The 16004-nt window shown below is 40.2% G+C and overlaps 1 protein-coding gene across 1 annotated transcript; it reads right to left on the bottom strand.

Moving 5' to 3' along the window:
- Positions 1 to 1977: 1977 nt before the first annotated feature.
- Positions 1978 to 15761, bottom strand: LOC135079909 (dual specificity protein kinase TTK). Its single transcript, XM_063974545.1, has 6 exons — positions 14761 to 15761; positions 14256 to 14401; positions 13195 to 13355; positions 7546 to 7763; positions 3577 to 3724; positions 1978 to 2205 (listed from the first exon to the last, which is right to left on the bottom strand). The coding sequence occupies exons 1-6, from the start codon at positions 15670 to 15672 to the stop codon at positions 2009 to 2011; spliced, it is 1782 nt and encodes a 593-aa protein (XP_063830615.1). The 5' UTR covers positions 15673 to 15761; the 3' UTR covers positions 1978 to 2008.
- Positions 15762 to 16004: the final 243 nt, after the last annotated feature.

Here is a 16004-nt window from a genome sequence, read left to right as displayed (position 1 = left end):
AAAATGTACTTTGCCATAAACACGTTCCCGAATTCAATCCGCGTTGCCATGAATCAGTATTCATACGACCATTAGTTGAATTTACAGTAGCTTACTACACAGCGTTTATACACACGTACCATATATTATTATTATGACTCTTGCTTTAAATTTCTCGCCATACTCACATCGTCGGGCTCAATGGTCGGACCATGCGTTTGAATTAGTCGGGTCACTTTGTAGCGCGGCCTTGAATGGTCTGACAAATCATACATGTGACAAGTTCGTCATCCTGTTGACTATCATTACTGCTACTCTCGCTCGCTGTAGAAGCCGTCAACTTATCAAGTAACGCGAGAGGCAACAGCGCGCGCACAGGCTACATATAGGGCTACTAGTGAATTAGTTCATCGACCTGTTGACTATCGTTCTTTACTGCTACACCCTGGCTCGCTGCAGCAATCTGAACTCTTGTGGCTCGAGCATAGGTCTCAATTTATCAAGCAGCGCAGGAGGCAGCGGCGCGCGCACAGGCTACATATTATAGGGCTAGTAGTGAATTAGTTCATCGACCTGTTGACTATCGTTCTTTACTGCTACACCCTGGCTCGGTGCAGCAATCTGAACTCTTGCGGCTCTAACAAAGGTCTCAATTTATCAAGTAGCGCGGGAGGCAACGGCGCGCGCAATGGGTACATAAGGGCTACTTGCGAATTAGTTATCCGCTATGTTGAATATCGCTCTTTACTGCTACACCCTCGCTCGCTGCAGCAATCTAAACTCTTGTGGCTCGAGCATAGGACTCAGTTTATCAAGTAACGCGAGAGGCAGCGGAGCGCGCACTGGATACATATAGGGCTACTAGTAAATTAGTTCATCGACCTCTTGACCATCGTGCTTTACTGCTACACCCTGGCTCGCTGGAGCAATCTGAACTCTAGCGGCTCAAGCATAGGTCTCAACTTATCAAGTAACGCGAGAGGCAACGGCGCGTGCACAGGCTACATATAGGGCTACTAGTGAATTAGTTCATCGACCTGTTGACTATCGTTCTTTACTGCTACACCCTGGCTCGCTGCGGCAATCTAAACTCTTGCGGCTCTAACATAGGTCTCAATTTATCAAGTAGCGCGGCAAGCAGCGGCGCGCGCACTGGATACATATATGGCTACTAGTAAATTAGTTCATCGACCGGTTGACTATCGTTTTTTACTGCTACACCCTCGCTCGCTGCAGCGATCTGAACTCTTGCGGCTCTAACATAAGTCTCAATTTATCAAGTAGAGCGGCAGGTAGCGGCGCGCGCACTGGCTACATATAGGGCTACTTTCGAATGAGTTTATCGCCACTGTTGATTACTGTTGGTTAATACTGCTACACTCTGGCTCGCTGCAGCAATCTAAACTCTTGCGGCTCTAACATAGGTCTCAATTTATCAAGCAACGCGGCAGGTAGCGGAGCGCGCGCAGGCTGCATATATGACTACTAGTGAATTAGTTCATCGACCCGTTGACTATCGTTCTTTACTGCTACACCCTGGCTCGCTGCAGCAATCTGAACTCTTGCGGCTCTAACATAGGTCTCAGTTTATCAAGCAGCGCAGGAGGCAGCGGCGCGCGCACTGGCTACATATAGGGCTACTTTCGAATGAGTTTATCGCCACTGTTGATTACTGTTGGTCAATACTGCTACACTCTGGCTCGCTGCAGCAATCTGAACTCTTGCTGCTCGAGCATAGGTCTCAATTTATCAAGTAGCGCGGGAGGCAACGGCGCGCGCGCATACTGTAGGTTGGACTACTTGTGGATTAGTTCATTATGGCTAAACTCTAGCTCGCTGCAGCAATCTAAACTCTTGTGGCTAGAGTAGTTCTCCAACCTGTTGACTATTGTTCCTTATGGCTAGACCCTAGCTTGTTGGAGAACCTGGAACTCTTGTTCGAGCATCGGTCTTAATTTATCAAGTAACACGGGGAACCGGCGCGCGCGTGGCTACTTTCGAATGAGTTTATCGCCGCTGTTGATTACTGCTAAACCCTCGCTCGCTGCAGCAATCTGAACTCTTGCGGCTCTAACATAGGTCTCAGTTTATCAAGTAGCGCGGCAGGTAGCGGCGCGCGCGCAGGCTGCATATACGGCACGGCGAGTAGTTCGCGCACCGAGGGCCGCGCGCGCGCGTTGTACGTCAGGCACCACTTCAGCGCCGCGATTAGTGATGGAGGGAGGTCTGCGGAGATGAAACATACTTTAATGGCACCACACAACATAGCAAAAGAAATATCAAATCGAAACTACGGTTTATGTTGTGGTGAAACTAACAAACAACTGTATTCTATTATTATGCAATAATAAATAAATGTATGGGAGCGGCACGGGAGTGTTTTTGTAACCCTTCTGACCCACGGCACTACCAAACCACACTACCAGTAGTGTCGTGGGGAATATTTTTTCCCTTCTACACTACCAAGCCAGTAGTGTCGTGGGTAATTTTTAAGGGCCATACATCTTCATTCCCATCGACACTACTACCATAACTAAATGTAAAATTTGTAAAATTTTGGATTGTTTTGTAATAAATTATGTTTATATGCAACACTAACCTCTAACCTAACCTAACCTAACCTAACCTAACCTAACCTCGGTACAAATTTGCAGTTTGACGGAATTTACTGAAAATAAAATATTACCTAAAAGGGCTTATGTACATGTTACGGTAAATGTACAAGTAAAGCGCTTTCAAATGATACCAAACACGGCATATTTATCTTAACATTATTTCTTTACTCTGTATGGTTTGTCCGCTAGAGGGCGCCACATTAGATTTTGTGAAACCCCATATAGCCTATAACCAGCGGACAATTAAGACGCTTCTAATGATATGTCATTTGTCGAATTCTGATAAGTAGTTTAGAAGTTACGAGGGAATAGATGAACATACATACATACATACATATCCTGTCAAAACGATAACCCTCCTTTTGCTTTGCCGCAGTCGGGTAAAAATAATTTAATTTTTGTTTTTCTTTCACGCAAAGTTATACATATAGGTATAAGCCCTTTTAGGTATTTTTTTTTTTTCAGTAAATTCCGTCAAACTGCAAATTTGTACCGAGGTTAGGGTTGCATATATACATAATTTATTACAAAACAATCCAAAATTTTACAAATTTTACATTTAGTTATGGTAGTAGTGTCGATGGGAATGAAGATGTATGTTACCCACGACACTACTGGCTTGGTAGTGCAGAAGGGAAAGAATATTCCCCACGACACTACTGGTTGTGTGGTTTGGTAGTGCGGTGGGTCAGAAGGGTTTTTGCAACGGTCAAACGTCAGCAAGACTTCTGATCTTCAGATTTGTATTCTCTGTCACGTCATCTACGTCATTGTCACCTCTCGTGCCGCTCCCATACCTCAGGTACTGACTTATTTATCTATGTATACTAGATACCAAGACTCACGACAGACGGTGTCATAGTAAACTTTTGTAATAAAGACGCGTAAACTCCAATTAAGTACAAAAATTAAATTAATTATCCCCTGAATTACTGTTCCGTATATCAGTACAGTACAGGCATATAAATGTGTAGGCACTCACGCTCCACAGGCGGGTAGTCGATCCGGTGGTTGGGGTCGAGGATGGCGGCCAGCTTGGCGAGGTTGGGGATGTGTCCGAAGGGCGTGCGCCCGTACGCCATGCTGTACAGGATGCAGCCCAGCGACCACACGTCCGAGCGGAACGAGATCTACGGGGGACAGGACTTTATTTACTTTATTCAGGAAACAACAGTGCTGTTACAATCAAAAATAAAAATAATATCAATCAAATGTACACTACACAAATAAATAATTACAGGCAGGTTAGTTAAAAAGGAGGCTGACAATAGTGACTGAGTTTCTTGCGCTGCTTCTTCTCAGCACTGGCCCATTTATTGTCCCGAAGCAGTGGTAGGGTTAATATTGGGACGTGTAAAAGCGCTTTTTAAAAGCCTATTTGCAAAAATAAATGAATTTTATTAAATGAAAAGTAAAAATTAAAAGTACTTGAGATAGTTCACTCAAATACACTAAAATGAGGCTGAAACGAATTAAAATTTAAGAAGGCAATGTAGAAGTATATCAGCAACAAGAGCAACATGTTCCAACATATAAATTCAAATCCTTTTGTAAGTTATATGTCAGCGTTTTCAGGGCATATACATACACATTCCAAATAATAATATAGGTTACAACTATAGAGACATGAACGTGCAAGTGAACGTTCAGAACGTTATTATACTTCCTGCGCGGCATCTGTGACAGTGGTTGATATCATCCATCCTCCAACCAAAATTTTACATCAGTACTACACTATAAACCAAGGCTGCTCAACCCCAGGAAAGAATGTTACGTAGCCCGCGTTATGTTTTTATTGCACTTGTCCTGAGAGTAACTAAAACAGGAAACGTATGTGGCTCGTTGTTAACGGCTGAATCCACCGTTTGGCCCGACTCTGCAAAAGGTTGAGCAGCCTTGCTGTCGCGCTCGTTGCTGTCGCGCTCGCACACCCACTGCGGGCGCGCGTCGCACAGTCGCGACAGCAATATAATTACGCGCGAGCGATAAGGGTGGGTAGCTTGGGGTTATTGGACGGGATTCTATGTGCTCACGGACCAGGCTTTAAAACAGGAAATGTATGTGGCTTGTTGTTATCGACTGAATCCACCGTTTGGCCCGACTCACTATGTGACGAAAGGCCGATCTAGATGGACAATATTATTTGACAATATTAATTAGCTTTAAAGGCGGTATCTATTGATGATTTGACTATATAAGGTGTTATTTTTTGTACTGATCATACTTTACCAACGCATCTAATAAAATCATACAAATACAACCCAAGTGTTTTTAAAAAAAAATTCAGGCTAGTTTTCGAGTAAAACGACAAAGAATGTTTCGAAAAAAATAAAAAATAAATCATCCTTTGAGCGCGGTGAGTATTCGTTTGTACGCACTATCGTAGTAGCCGGCCGAGGGCAACGACCTGCCACGTGCCGCGCCGCGTGAGTCGGCCATATTGATATCGCTCGCTGCCATGCCAGTCGCTCCGCGCCCACAGCCCGCGCCGAGCCGCCGATCGGCATGCGGGAGCGCAACAACATAAATAATCGTCCCAGTCCGTCCAATGCGCCCAAACGTATTGCAGTGTATGTGTGATTTATTACAATGCCGCGCTTGATCAATAACAAAACGCAGGTGAAATTATGTTTCGGGCACACTAACTGGCCGACGAGAAACATTGACGAGTCGAAAACCTTCATTGCTTGTTTGGAGCCGCGCAGCGCTTCAGGGAGCGCAGCCGTATCCTGACTTGACGAGATTCCGTGCGCTTCGAGGACGAAGTTCTGGATTTCAATTTCAATCACCGGCACAGTGCTGGCGGTACCCAGATGCGAGCGCCGCAGACGGCGGCTTTTGCGTAAAAATACGGAATGCCTTATCAAGGAGTTGTTGCCAAAGGGCCACGACCGCGACCTAGTTCTATCGATGGTTATTGCGGAAGTCTACCTAGGTACATACCTACAGTGTGATTTGGACAGATGAGTGCTTGTTTACGCGAAAGGGACTTTTTCCGTAAAAAAGTTAGTGCGCGAATTGTGAATACAACATCCGACGTGGTGTCTAGTGAACAGCAAGCAAGTGTGCAGCCCGAAAGCATTACCTCAATTCGATCGTGGCTAGATTAGACAGTGCAAGACAGTGTTTACGTGAACATTCAACAAAGGCTTGACGTTCAAAATGTATTGTGATTAGTGTAATAATAACCTAGGAACTTTAAATAACAACATTCAAAATAGGTAAATGTGTGAATAAGTAAAATCAATGAATCTAAAGTGTGATGGCAAATCATAATTTAGGAATTAAAACCAGGAAAATTGATCAGTGAGTTTTATTTACAACACATAATCATATTCAATATTAGGGTGCATTTCCACTGACGCGAAGCGAAGTAGTGATAGGTATGTACCTACCTATCAATTTTTTATTACGTCTCTAAATAAATTGCGTAGGCATTACGAAACCGTAGATATTGAATTCCAATTTCTATCCTTTTCTAAATTTCTAGTTTAACGCGGATGATTCGCCTCGGTTCGTTGGAAAAGTCCCCCGCTATTACACTAATGAAAATACACTTATTTACCTACTTATGTAGCTAGATTTTGTTTCTCCCAGCGCGTAGTACCTATTAACATGACGTAACATCGTACATACTCACGAGTGATAATTTTTGGTAACGTAGGTTTAGTGTAATCTAACCTTTATGTGTGTGAACGTTGAATGAATGCGCGCGGCCATTGTTCGTACTCGTATGAATGAAATGAGTAAAGAAAGAGAGAGAGGCAGTGAGTGAAGACAGGATGGTTGTAAAAATAATATCTTTTTTTTGTTAGGAAAAGTAAAAACAAAAACTAGCCTGAATTTTTTTTTAAAAACACTTGGGTTGTATTTGTATGATTTTATTAGATGCGTTGGTAAAGTATGATCAGTACAAAAAATAACACCTTATATATAGCAAAAACAGTCATAATTGCATTCAGTTTTGGTACATTTAACGCTATAATACATAAACCAGTATACGTTGATACACGGTTATAAAGAATTACTACCTGATAGGAGGTCAGCTTAAAATGGACATGTTTCTAAGAAGAAAAACAAAGCTGAATTTTTTATGGCAATTGAAAATAAATAAAAAGGATGAGTGAATAAAAATATAGAATGCCATGCCAGCCACTTTCCAGCCAATTTTTACAACAAATTCGGGAAATGTTCATTTCAATATTTCATAACTCCTCCGTTACCTCGTAAGTTTCGTATTTATTCGAAATATTCATTCCGCTTATTTTTTCATTTTTGGGATATTTTATCCATTGTTCGTAGAACTCCCTTCGGGATATAAATATTACGTATTCTGAAAAAAAAAGAACGAAAAAAAAATTTTGGCATCAGCTTTACTAAAAAAATTGACAAGGTTCCGCACCAGTCCGCACTTTCTAATTTACTTTGAACAATAGAATATGAATGAGACTACAACATATATAAGTTGCAGCCATGGTACAACAAAGTACATGTAGTTTCTGGTCCAACAAACACAAAGTTCGCATTAAAAATGTAATATCCATCACATTCGACAGCTATGTTTTCGGCAACTGTAAAGTTATTTGCAATGTGCATGAATAAAAATGGTAGTTCTTACCATCAACCTCACGATCCATTACTAACTTTAGCACAATTAATTTTATAAACACTTTAAAATAGCGACAGACCAAATGCAGAAAAGTGAATGATTTCTTCATGAATTCCACCCGTAATGACACTTCAAAAATATTTATTAATTTATTGGAGGGTACTTGCACAAAATTATCACCAGAATTGTGACCTCCAGATTGTCGGCTATCGATCTTGCTAGTATTATTGGAGATTTGAGTTAACCCTTTTTGTCCATCTAGATCGGCCTTTCGTCACATAGTGCGACTCTTCAAAAGGTTGAGCAGCCATGCTATAAACTATTAGAAACAGCAGTGGGTACCTTGATAGGCGCGCTGCCGTCAGCGGGCCCCACGCCGTAGCCGCCCGCGCCGCCCATGAGCGCCTCGGGACTGATGTAGGAATACGTGCCCGTGGCCTGCGCGCGCACCACGCTCGTGGCGTCGCTGCTGATCGCCGACGCGATGCCGAAGTCGATCAGCTTCAGCCGCCCGCATACTAGCAGGAAGTTCGCTGGCTTCAGGTCTGCGTGGATCACGCCTGGAATAGTACAATAGATTGAGAATCAAAAAGCCATAACATGGTGGCAAAATACCTCAATAGCTAAAATAAAATACCCCAGTGCCTAAAGACGAAAGTCTACAATGAGTGAATGAGTAATGACAATTATTATGGTTCTGAAACATAGTTTAGACCTTAGAATTTCTTTTCCATTTAATCTGATTATGCAACATTGACTTTAACTTTAATTTGATTTGATTATGCAGTATTATTGTAATTGATATTTTATTTTTAATTTAATTTGTACACCGCAAAGGTACGACATGTTGATACCATTTTAAATGCTGACTTAACACCTTATGTACACATGTTTGAACAAATAAATGTATCTTTATCTTTATCTTGATGATGATGATGATGATGACGAGAAGGAAGCTCAAAGTTGCACAGCATGTTATGTAGAGGGTTATGCTGTGTTTCTTTACGGAATCAAATCAGAAATGAGATCTGTAAACGAACTATGGTCGTTGACGTAGAAACTGCAATGGGCAGGTCGCATAGCACGCAGAACTGACGTCCGATGGGGTAGTAAGGTTCTGGAGTGAGCCACGTACAGGCCAGCGCAGCGTAGGACGTCCACCCACAAGGTGGACTGAAGACCGTATAAAGGTATCAAGAAGGCGCTGGATGCATACATCAACCAGTCAATCTGGAAATCATTAGGGAAGGTCTATTTAATAAACAGTGGACGTCATATGGCTGAAATGATGATGAGTATTTCTCAAAAAAAATGTACATTTTGAAAAAAAAAAGTGTGCTTTGAAACAGTTCACAAGTTTTATATTTATAAATCATCACACAATAAAAACACACACACAATTTTGAAGGATGAATATTAATCTTTAAGATAACGAAGAATTATATAGGTAGACCGGTTAAATGAGTCCTCGCCTGCGGAACGCGGGGACACAGGGGCGTGACGAAAACGGGGACCGTACGGGGTGCGGGCGGCAGGCGCATTCTTGTCAAAATTCATTTCGCTGGCGATGCGGCTAGCGATCGCTTGTGTTATTTGTTACGGACGCTTTGTGAGGGCTATACATGAGATTACATTTTTAAGATGAGTCGAAAGATTTTCGGACAAAAATGATAAGAAGAAAAGTTACTCAGTATTACACATTTTAAAAAAAAAATACCAACTCTGAAATCCTTGAACGCTACCCTTAGAGAAGATAATGTATTATACTGCGGCAGAGAATATTTAAGATTATTATTACATGACCTAGGTTTTAAATTTAAAAAATGCGGATCTAAAAGGAAACTCCTTATTGAACAGCCAAATATAACATCGTGGAGGTGGAAATATCTAAATACTATTAAAAAGTATCGTAAAGAAGGAAGACATATTTTATATCTTGATGAAACTTATGTCAATGCGTCTCATAACGTTTCAAAATGTTGGCAATCAAAGGATGAACACGGAGTATTGTCTCATATTGGTAAAGGAGAGCGTTTGATCATCATACATTGTGGTGGCTACACTGGATTTGAGGATGGAGCACTTGTGATATTTAAATCCAAATGTAAAACAGGTGATTATCACGATACAATAAATTTCGTGAATTTCAGTAAATGGCTAAATGAAAAGCTGATGCCTAATTTTCCACCAAATTCAGTAATAGTAATGGATAATGCAGCTTATCATTCGGTTAGAGTAGAAAAAAAGCCGACGATGGCCTCTACCAAGCCAGAAATGCAAGATTGGCTACGACGACATGAGGTGCCTTTTGATGATAAATTAAAAAAGGATCATTTATCCAAATTAATTAAAAGCCATTACACAGAGGACATATATAAAATTGATGAGTTATTGAAAGCAAACGGCCATGAAGTGTTGCGTTTGCCTCCTTACCACCCAGACCTGAACCCAATTGAGTTCGTCTGGAGTGATATTAAAAGACAGCTAGCAGAAAAAAGTATCGACTCCAATTTGGACCAGAAAAAAAATATGTTGGAAAATTTATTTGCTGAATATTCCGCAGAAAAGTGGGAGCATTGTAGAGGATGAATACTGCGAACACGACGGAGTTCTAGATGACGTTGTTGATTTTATTATTAATGTGCACGATGATTCAGATACTTCGGATGATGGCTGCTTTGAAAGTGAAGAATCAAGTTCTATCACTATTGATATGGACATAAATGATTGATTAATAATTTGGATACATCTTGCACACAATAAATTTTACATGAAATACGACATGAATTGTTTCATTAAAATTTTATAAAATAAATTATTTTGTTTATTATAAAATAAATAATTTCTTTATTAATAATAATTTATTTTCTTTATTAGAAAATAATTTATTTTACAAAATTTTTCACCACCTGTTTACTAGTGATGGGCCGACTATGGTCTTTGCCGACTAACCGACTAGCCGACTAATCGGTTTTCATATTGCCGACTAGTCGGCCGACTAATCGGCAATGCCGATCATTCGAATACCTACTTGTCCGAAGAATAATATCTAGATTTCTCAAAGAAATAAGAATATCTAGCTTTCTAAACAGATAAATATAACTTCTTGAGAAATGAGATTTCTTTAATATGAGAAAAAATAAAAAGCAACATTACAATGACCTAACAGTACCTAAGGTAGATGTCATAATTTCGACGGCGGAGGGGTCAGAGGAGGTGACAGTATGATCGCCTCCTGCTGGGTTAGGATGCGCGCCGTGATATTATTCTTACTTATCGACGTCAAATGGCCAAAATTGCGCTTATCGCGGCACGCTTCCTAGGCCCACTGATTCCTCTCCACCCTCCACGGTGATGGTCAGCGAGCTGGGGGCGTGGGAGTACCCCGCAGCTCAGGGGCTATTATTTATGAGGGTATTCCTCATCCTTCCGAGGAGAGGATCCCCACATAATCTACCACTTCCCCGCAGGATAGGTATGCAATTCCATGCATAAGTATTTTCCCCGAAAAAAAATGACATAATTTTTACAAGGACAAATTACATAAACTTTACACATTTTTGATGATTTCCTGGTAATTTTAACTAATCTTAACTTTGTATGAATTTAGACTGGTTGCCAAAATTTTAAAACTGATGAAACCACTTTTTCCTGATTTTTTGTAGTCAAAAGTGGTTTAGACATACGCCCTTGGTCTACCTCATAATCATCTTGGTGATTATGAGTTTTATTTCATTCACATATTTAATTTTGTAATGCGCCGATTATAATCGGCATATTTTGCCGAATAGTCGTCACTAGTCGGCCGACTACAAATGATGCCGAATAGTCGGCTTTCCCGACTAGTCGGCGACTAGTCGGCCCATCTCTACTGTTTACCGCTAACCACTTCACTGTGACGTCACATATCTTGAGAACTATCTAGTGAAATTTTATCTCTTTTATATCATCCCCGCCCGCACCCCGCACGGTCCCCGTTCTCGTCCCGCCCCTGTGCCCCCGCGTTCCGCAGGCGAGGTCTCATTTAACCGGTCATACTATAGCTATAATCCTACTTATTACCAAATATTTAGATTTTTTAAAAATAGTCCTTTTTTACCTTTCATACAAAAACCTGTTTGCCACCCTAGCGTAGCGTAGCGTACGTAACTAAATTATTGTAAAGGAGTTGTCCCAAAATGTATGGAGCCTAGGCCCACAACCTGTACACCTACCAAAAAGAAGGGCTTTTAAATGTACAACAGTTTCTTATTATTCAATTTCTTTTAAATGGTTTAGTTTATTCGCTTAAAACAAAAGATTGTTAAGAAAATAGCAATACTCAACCACAAAAACCATCATGGTGGACGAATGTCATTTTGATGACATCTGTCACTTTTGACATTAAGTCGTATCTTGGTGGAGAGTGACAGATGAAATCTGACAGCGACTGACGTTTAGTTAGTCTATGGTTCATCTTTTTTTTTATCTGACGCCATACGCCATCTTGTGTATGCATTTGAGAATGATAATTCATGAATAGTTTTTGATTTTGAGCGGCTAAATTATATGCTAGATATAGTTATTTATATTTTTCCCTTAATCAGTAGATTTTTCTTGATTTTTGATATGGCGTACAACCTCTGGGCCGAAATTGGGACATCTCCTTTCTTTGTATTATCGTTCTACAGTAATCGCAGTTTCTGTATCAAATTGATTTTCTATGGGGTGTCATAATGAATTGGCAATTTAAAGCAAAAAAACAAAATGAGTCGCTCTCATTTACTATTTCGTTATTTACTCTTTAGTTACGATTTATTTCTACTTTCCCATGGTTTCTGAACAATTCCGTATTTATTTTACACGGACAACAATAGCTGCACTCTGAATGGCTGTTGGCCTGACGTCTCCGCCATAACATCTATCGCAAAAATTAGTGAAAACGTGTGTGTTTTGTGGGATTACTTTTTCGTAACAGGCAGTAAAATCAGCGATTTTATATAGAACGGTAAGTCTTCATTTAACCATTTTTTGTAATACGTGTGGTACGAACATTTAGTAAGCTTTTATATTTGCTGTAACAAATTTTATCAAAAAAATACTTGTTTCTGATCTCATTTTGTCTAATATTTCGTTACGTTTTTTGCGAATTTCGTTACGTTACGAAAAAGTACAACATAATGCTGAGTGTATACTGTTATTACCTGACTAAGCATAGTAATATTCACTACTTAATTAATTTCAAAAAATATAGAGCGTTAATAACAAAAGGATTGGATACTATCTGCTTTACAGAAGTGCCACCAGCAAAAAATTATCAAATCATTTAGATTACGATTTTATGTGATTACTTCTTTTGTTTTTTTAGGAATGCCGCCAAAAACCAATGCCGAAAGGCAAAAAGCTTACAGAGAACGACTCAAAATGGATAAACATGATGGAACAAAAATAATTTTATTAAAATAGTATGAATGATTACTCCCTTATTTTATTTCTAACCCCTTAATATTACCCCGTATTTGGGTGCATACTTACAAATATTTCGAATTGAATAAATAAAGAGCCTTCACAATATTTCGCCAATGTATAACAAGCCTTATGGCCTTACTATTTCGTTACTACCGTTTCGTTACGTACATTTTTTTTGAGAAATACTCTGATGCATTTTAGTACTCCTGACTGGGCCAGACTTCCAGCTCCCTATTTCCAGTCATGTCGTCTCGTTTTATCATAAAGATTCGCCATTTGATGAGAGCGAGAGAAAAAACGGAAATGGGTAGCTGGATCTGTGGCCCACTGTATAGATCGTGTCATCCACGAAGACACGCCCCACCAATTTTTGGTCGAGGGATGCGGGGAGTTTGATCCGAGCAATCCGAGCGTCATTACTGTAGTATGCGTATGCACTCATGGATAATTTAACGTGTACTTATAACACTCAAACATTAGCGGAAGAATGGTAGGGCGCGTCTTCGTGGATGACGATCTGTACGTAGCCTCGGTGCCACTGACCGTGCTCGTGGATGTAGTGCACGGCGTGCAGCATCTCCTCCCAGTAGTGCAGCACGAGCGCGGGCGGCAGGCCGGCGCCGCGCGCGCGCAGGAACGAAGACAGGTCCGTCTCGCCCACCTCTAACACCATACGCAGCAGCTGGTTGGTGCGGTCGTATTCGCTGCGGAGTTGCAGTACATACCATGTGAAATTTAGGCCTATAGGCTGATATACACTTTGATTAGTGTGAGTGCAGGTGATTAGTGACTAGGTGTGGACAGCAACTGATTAGTGCAAGTGATTAGTTGGCTGTGTAGTAAAGTGAATAGAAGCGTGTTCTATTTTTTTGCGAGTAGCTTCGTCCCGCGCGCCCTCCCTTCCCCGTCACTCGCAGCGTGCCTGCCACTAAACACGTCTGGACAGACTCGCAGTGAATTGGACACTACTCGCACTACACAACTGCACTCCCACTTATCACTTGCACTCGCATTGAATTGGACACTACTCACACTTCACACCTACACTCACATTACTCACCAGCACTCACTAATCAAACACTAATCAAAGTGTAAATCAGCCTTATTTCAGAGTGGAGGCGGGCGCGGGTGGTAGCGCAGACGTATGTAAATCAAAATGTATGTGGACAGCAATCACGTTCACAGTGCAACAGCAGGGGCGAGCGGGCTATGATGACGTCAGTCGCGCGTGTACGCAACAGTCTACAATGCGCCGCTGACATCATTTCGCGAATATTTTGTCAGTTAGAGCTATGTGATGCAAACAGTCACATCTTGGCTTACTTTCTATTACAAAATAAATAAGATAATGACTAGATGTGTAGATGAGTAAATATTATATGATCTAATCCAACTCATTGTTCTGTAATATGTTATCATCACCTATGTTTATGTTAATAAATCAAAGTGTGTTATTTAATTATAGAGCCTTAATTTGAATAAATAGGTAATATTGTTACCTTTTTCACTAAACAATAAGTTATTAAAGTAATAATCAAGCTTACATAATGCAAGTAATCATCAGTAGCTTGAAACAAATTAAGATAAAAAGGTACATCACTCACTAATCATAAAGCCTGATAACTCGGTCCGAGTTTTGCAGTTCTCGCAGCAGCCGCACCTCGTTGATGTAGCCCTGCGCCAGCTCCTGGTCCGTGGCCAGGTTCACACACTTCACCGCGTACTCACAGGACGTGCCCACTTCTAACATCTGGAAATAATATAGTTTCTTTACATTTTGAACAAACTAAATTCTTGTTGTTTACTTTCTTGAAGTGTATTTTTTTAATTTCTAAATGATAAGTAAAGGACTTCTATGTAAAATTCATTTGAAGAAAACATTTGGAGTAAATATGTGTAAAATATTGAACACAGAAAATTATATTAAAATTCTAAACTATTTAAGATTGTTTGTATCATAATATAAATTAATTGATCAAAGTTCAAGTTCAAAAAATAATTATCCTTCTTTAATTCATATTTGTGTCTTTTATAAAGCTTACACTAGTTCAATTTGAACAACAGCATAATGTGAACAGCTTTTCAATCTACAACATAAAACAAGTTTACCTTATAAACTTCACTAGAGCCTCCAGTGCCCAGTTTCTTGATAAACATGTACTTTTTATCTTTGATGCTAGTGGTCTTGAATAGAATTTTGGGGTTGTTGCCCCCGGGCCCCTGTGGGTACGAAGGAGTGGCAGCGTATGCTGCGGGCACAACTTTCTTATTGAGGGGAGTCTCTGGGACAGGAGCTGGAGCGGGCTCCGGCCGCGGCGGTGGACACTCATCTTTACTCGGGTTTTGAGTAAATAACTCACATCTGACTTTGTCCCTATTTTGTATCACAGCCTTCTGGGGAGTCTTCTTATTACTTTGCTTGGAGCCTGGCGTGAATCTTCTGATTCCCGATTTAATTTTAGGTGTTGCACTTTTAACTTTTTGACTACTGCTAGGGATGCGAGATATTTCAGGTGTCTTTTTATGGACAGAATTTATTTGATTTTGAAGGACCTTATTGTTATAGTGTTGCACTGAAGCAGTGCGACTTCTCTGCTCTGAAGGTGGTTGCATTGAAGGAATACTTTTGTGTGTGCTGTGAAAGATGTTATTGTTTTTATTGTTGGGGTACGTTCGGTTATCATCGTTAATGTTCTCTTTGTCGTGTTCTCTGTGAGTGACTTTCCTTTCGGAAGTATAACCTTTGATGATTTCTTTGTGCTGAACAGCTCGAGCGTTGGGCGTGCGCAAGTCGTTGTTTACTTTCAATGGAGAAGGCTTCTTGGAAACCGTCTCACCTATGGAATTATCGCTTTCATCATCGGACATAAAACTCGTGTCTGGACTGTCTGATTGCTTTTGTAGAGGCAATAAATTAGCGAGTAATGCCGACATCGGCATTGGAGTGAATTTGATACTGTTAGAGGTTGATTCTGTATTTCCACTCATGATTACAATTTGTGCTTCAAATCGGATTTCCATATAAAATTAATTAATCACATTTACACCTCATAAGACACTTTTTAACACTAAAACAATATTCACTTTGCAAATCCGTTTGTGATCCGTTACAAAACAAAACTTTCGAATATTTGACGTATGTCAAATTGACAGTAATTTTTTTTATAAATTGCTAGGCAGGCACAGATTCGTATAACTATTCAGCTTATAAAAATAACTATTAACGTTATACAAAATAGTCCAAACAACGTTATTATATATTTTTTTAAATCTTGTTCATTGATGGTTTATTTAAAAAAATGAAACCTAATTAGCTTTCCTTCTGAAAGTTGTATGTGAATGATTTGTAAGCC

This window comes from Ostrinia nubilalis, chromosome 2 (genome assembly GCF_963855985.1).
Source record: "Ostrinia nubilalis chromosome 2, ilOstNubi1.1, whole genome shotgun sequence".
NCBI classification, from domain to species: domain Eukaryota; kingdom Metazoa; phylum Arthropoda; class Insecta; order Lepidoptera; family Crambidae; genus Ostrinia; species Ostrinia nubilalis.
The sequence above is the reverse complement of the archived record's forward strand: the minus strand, read 5'-3'. Positions and strand labels throughout refer to the sequence as shown.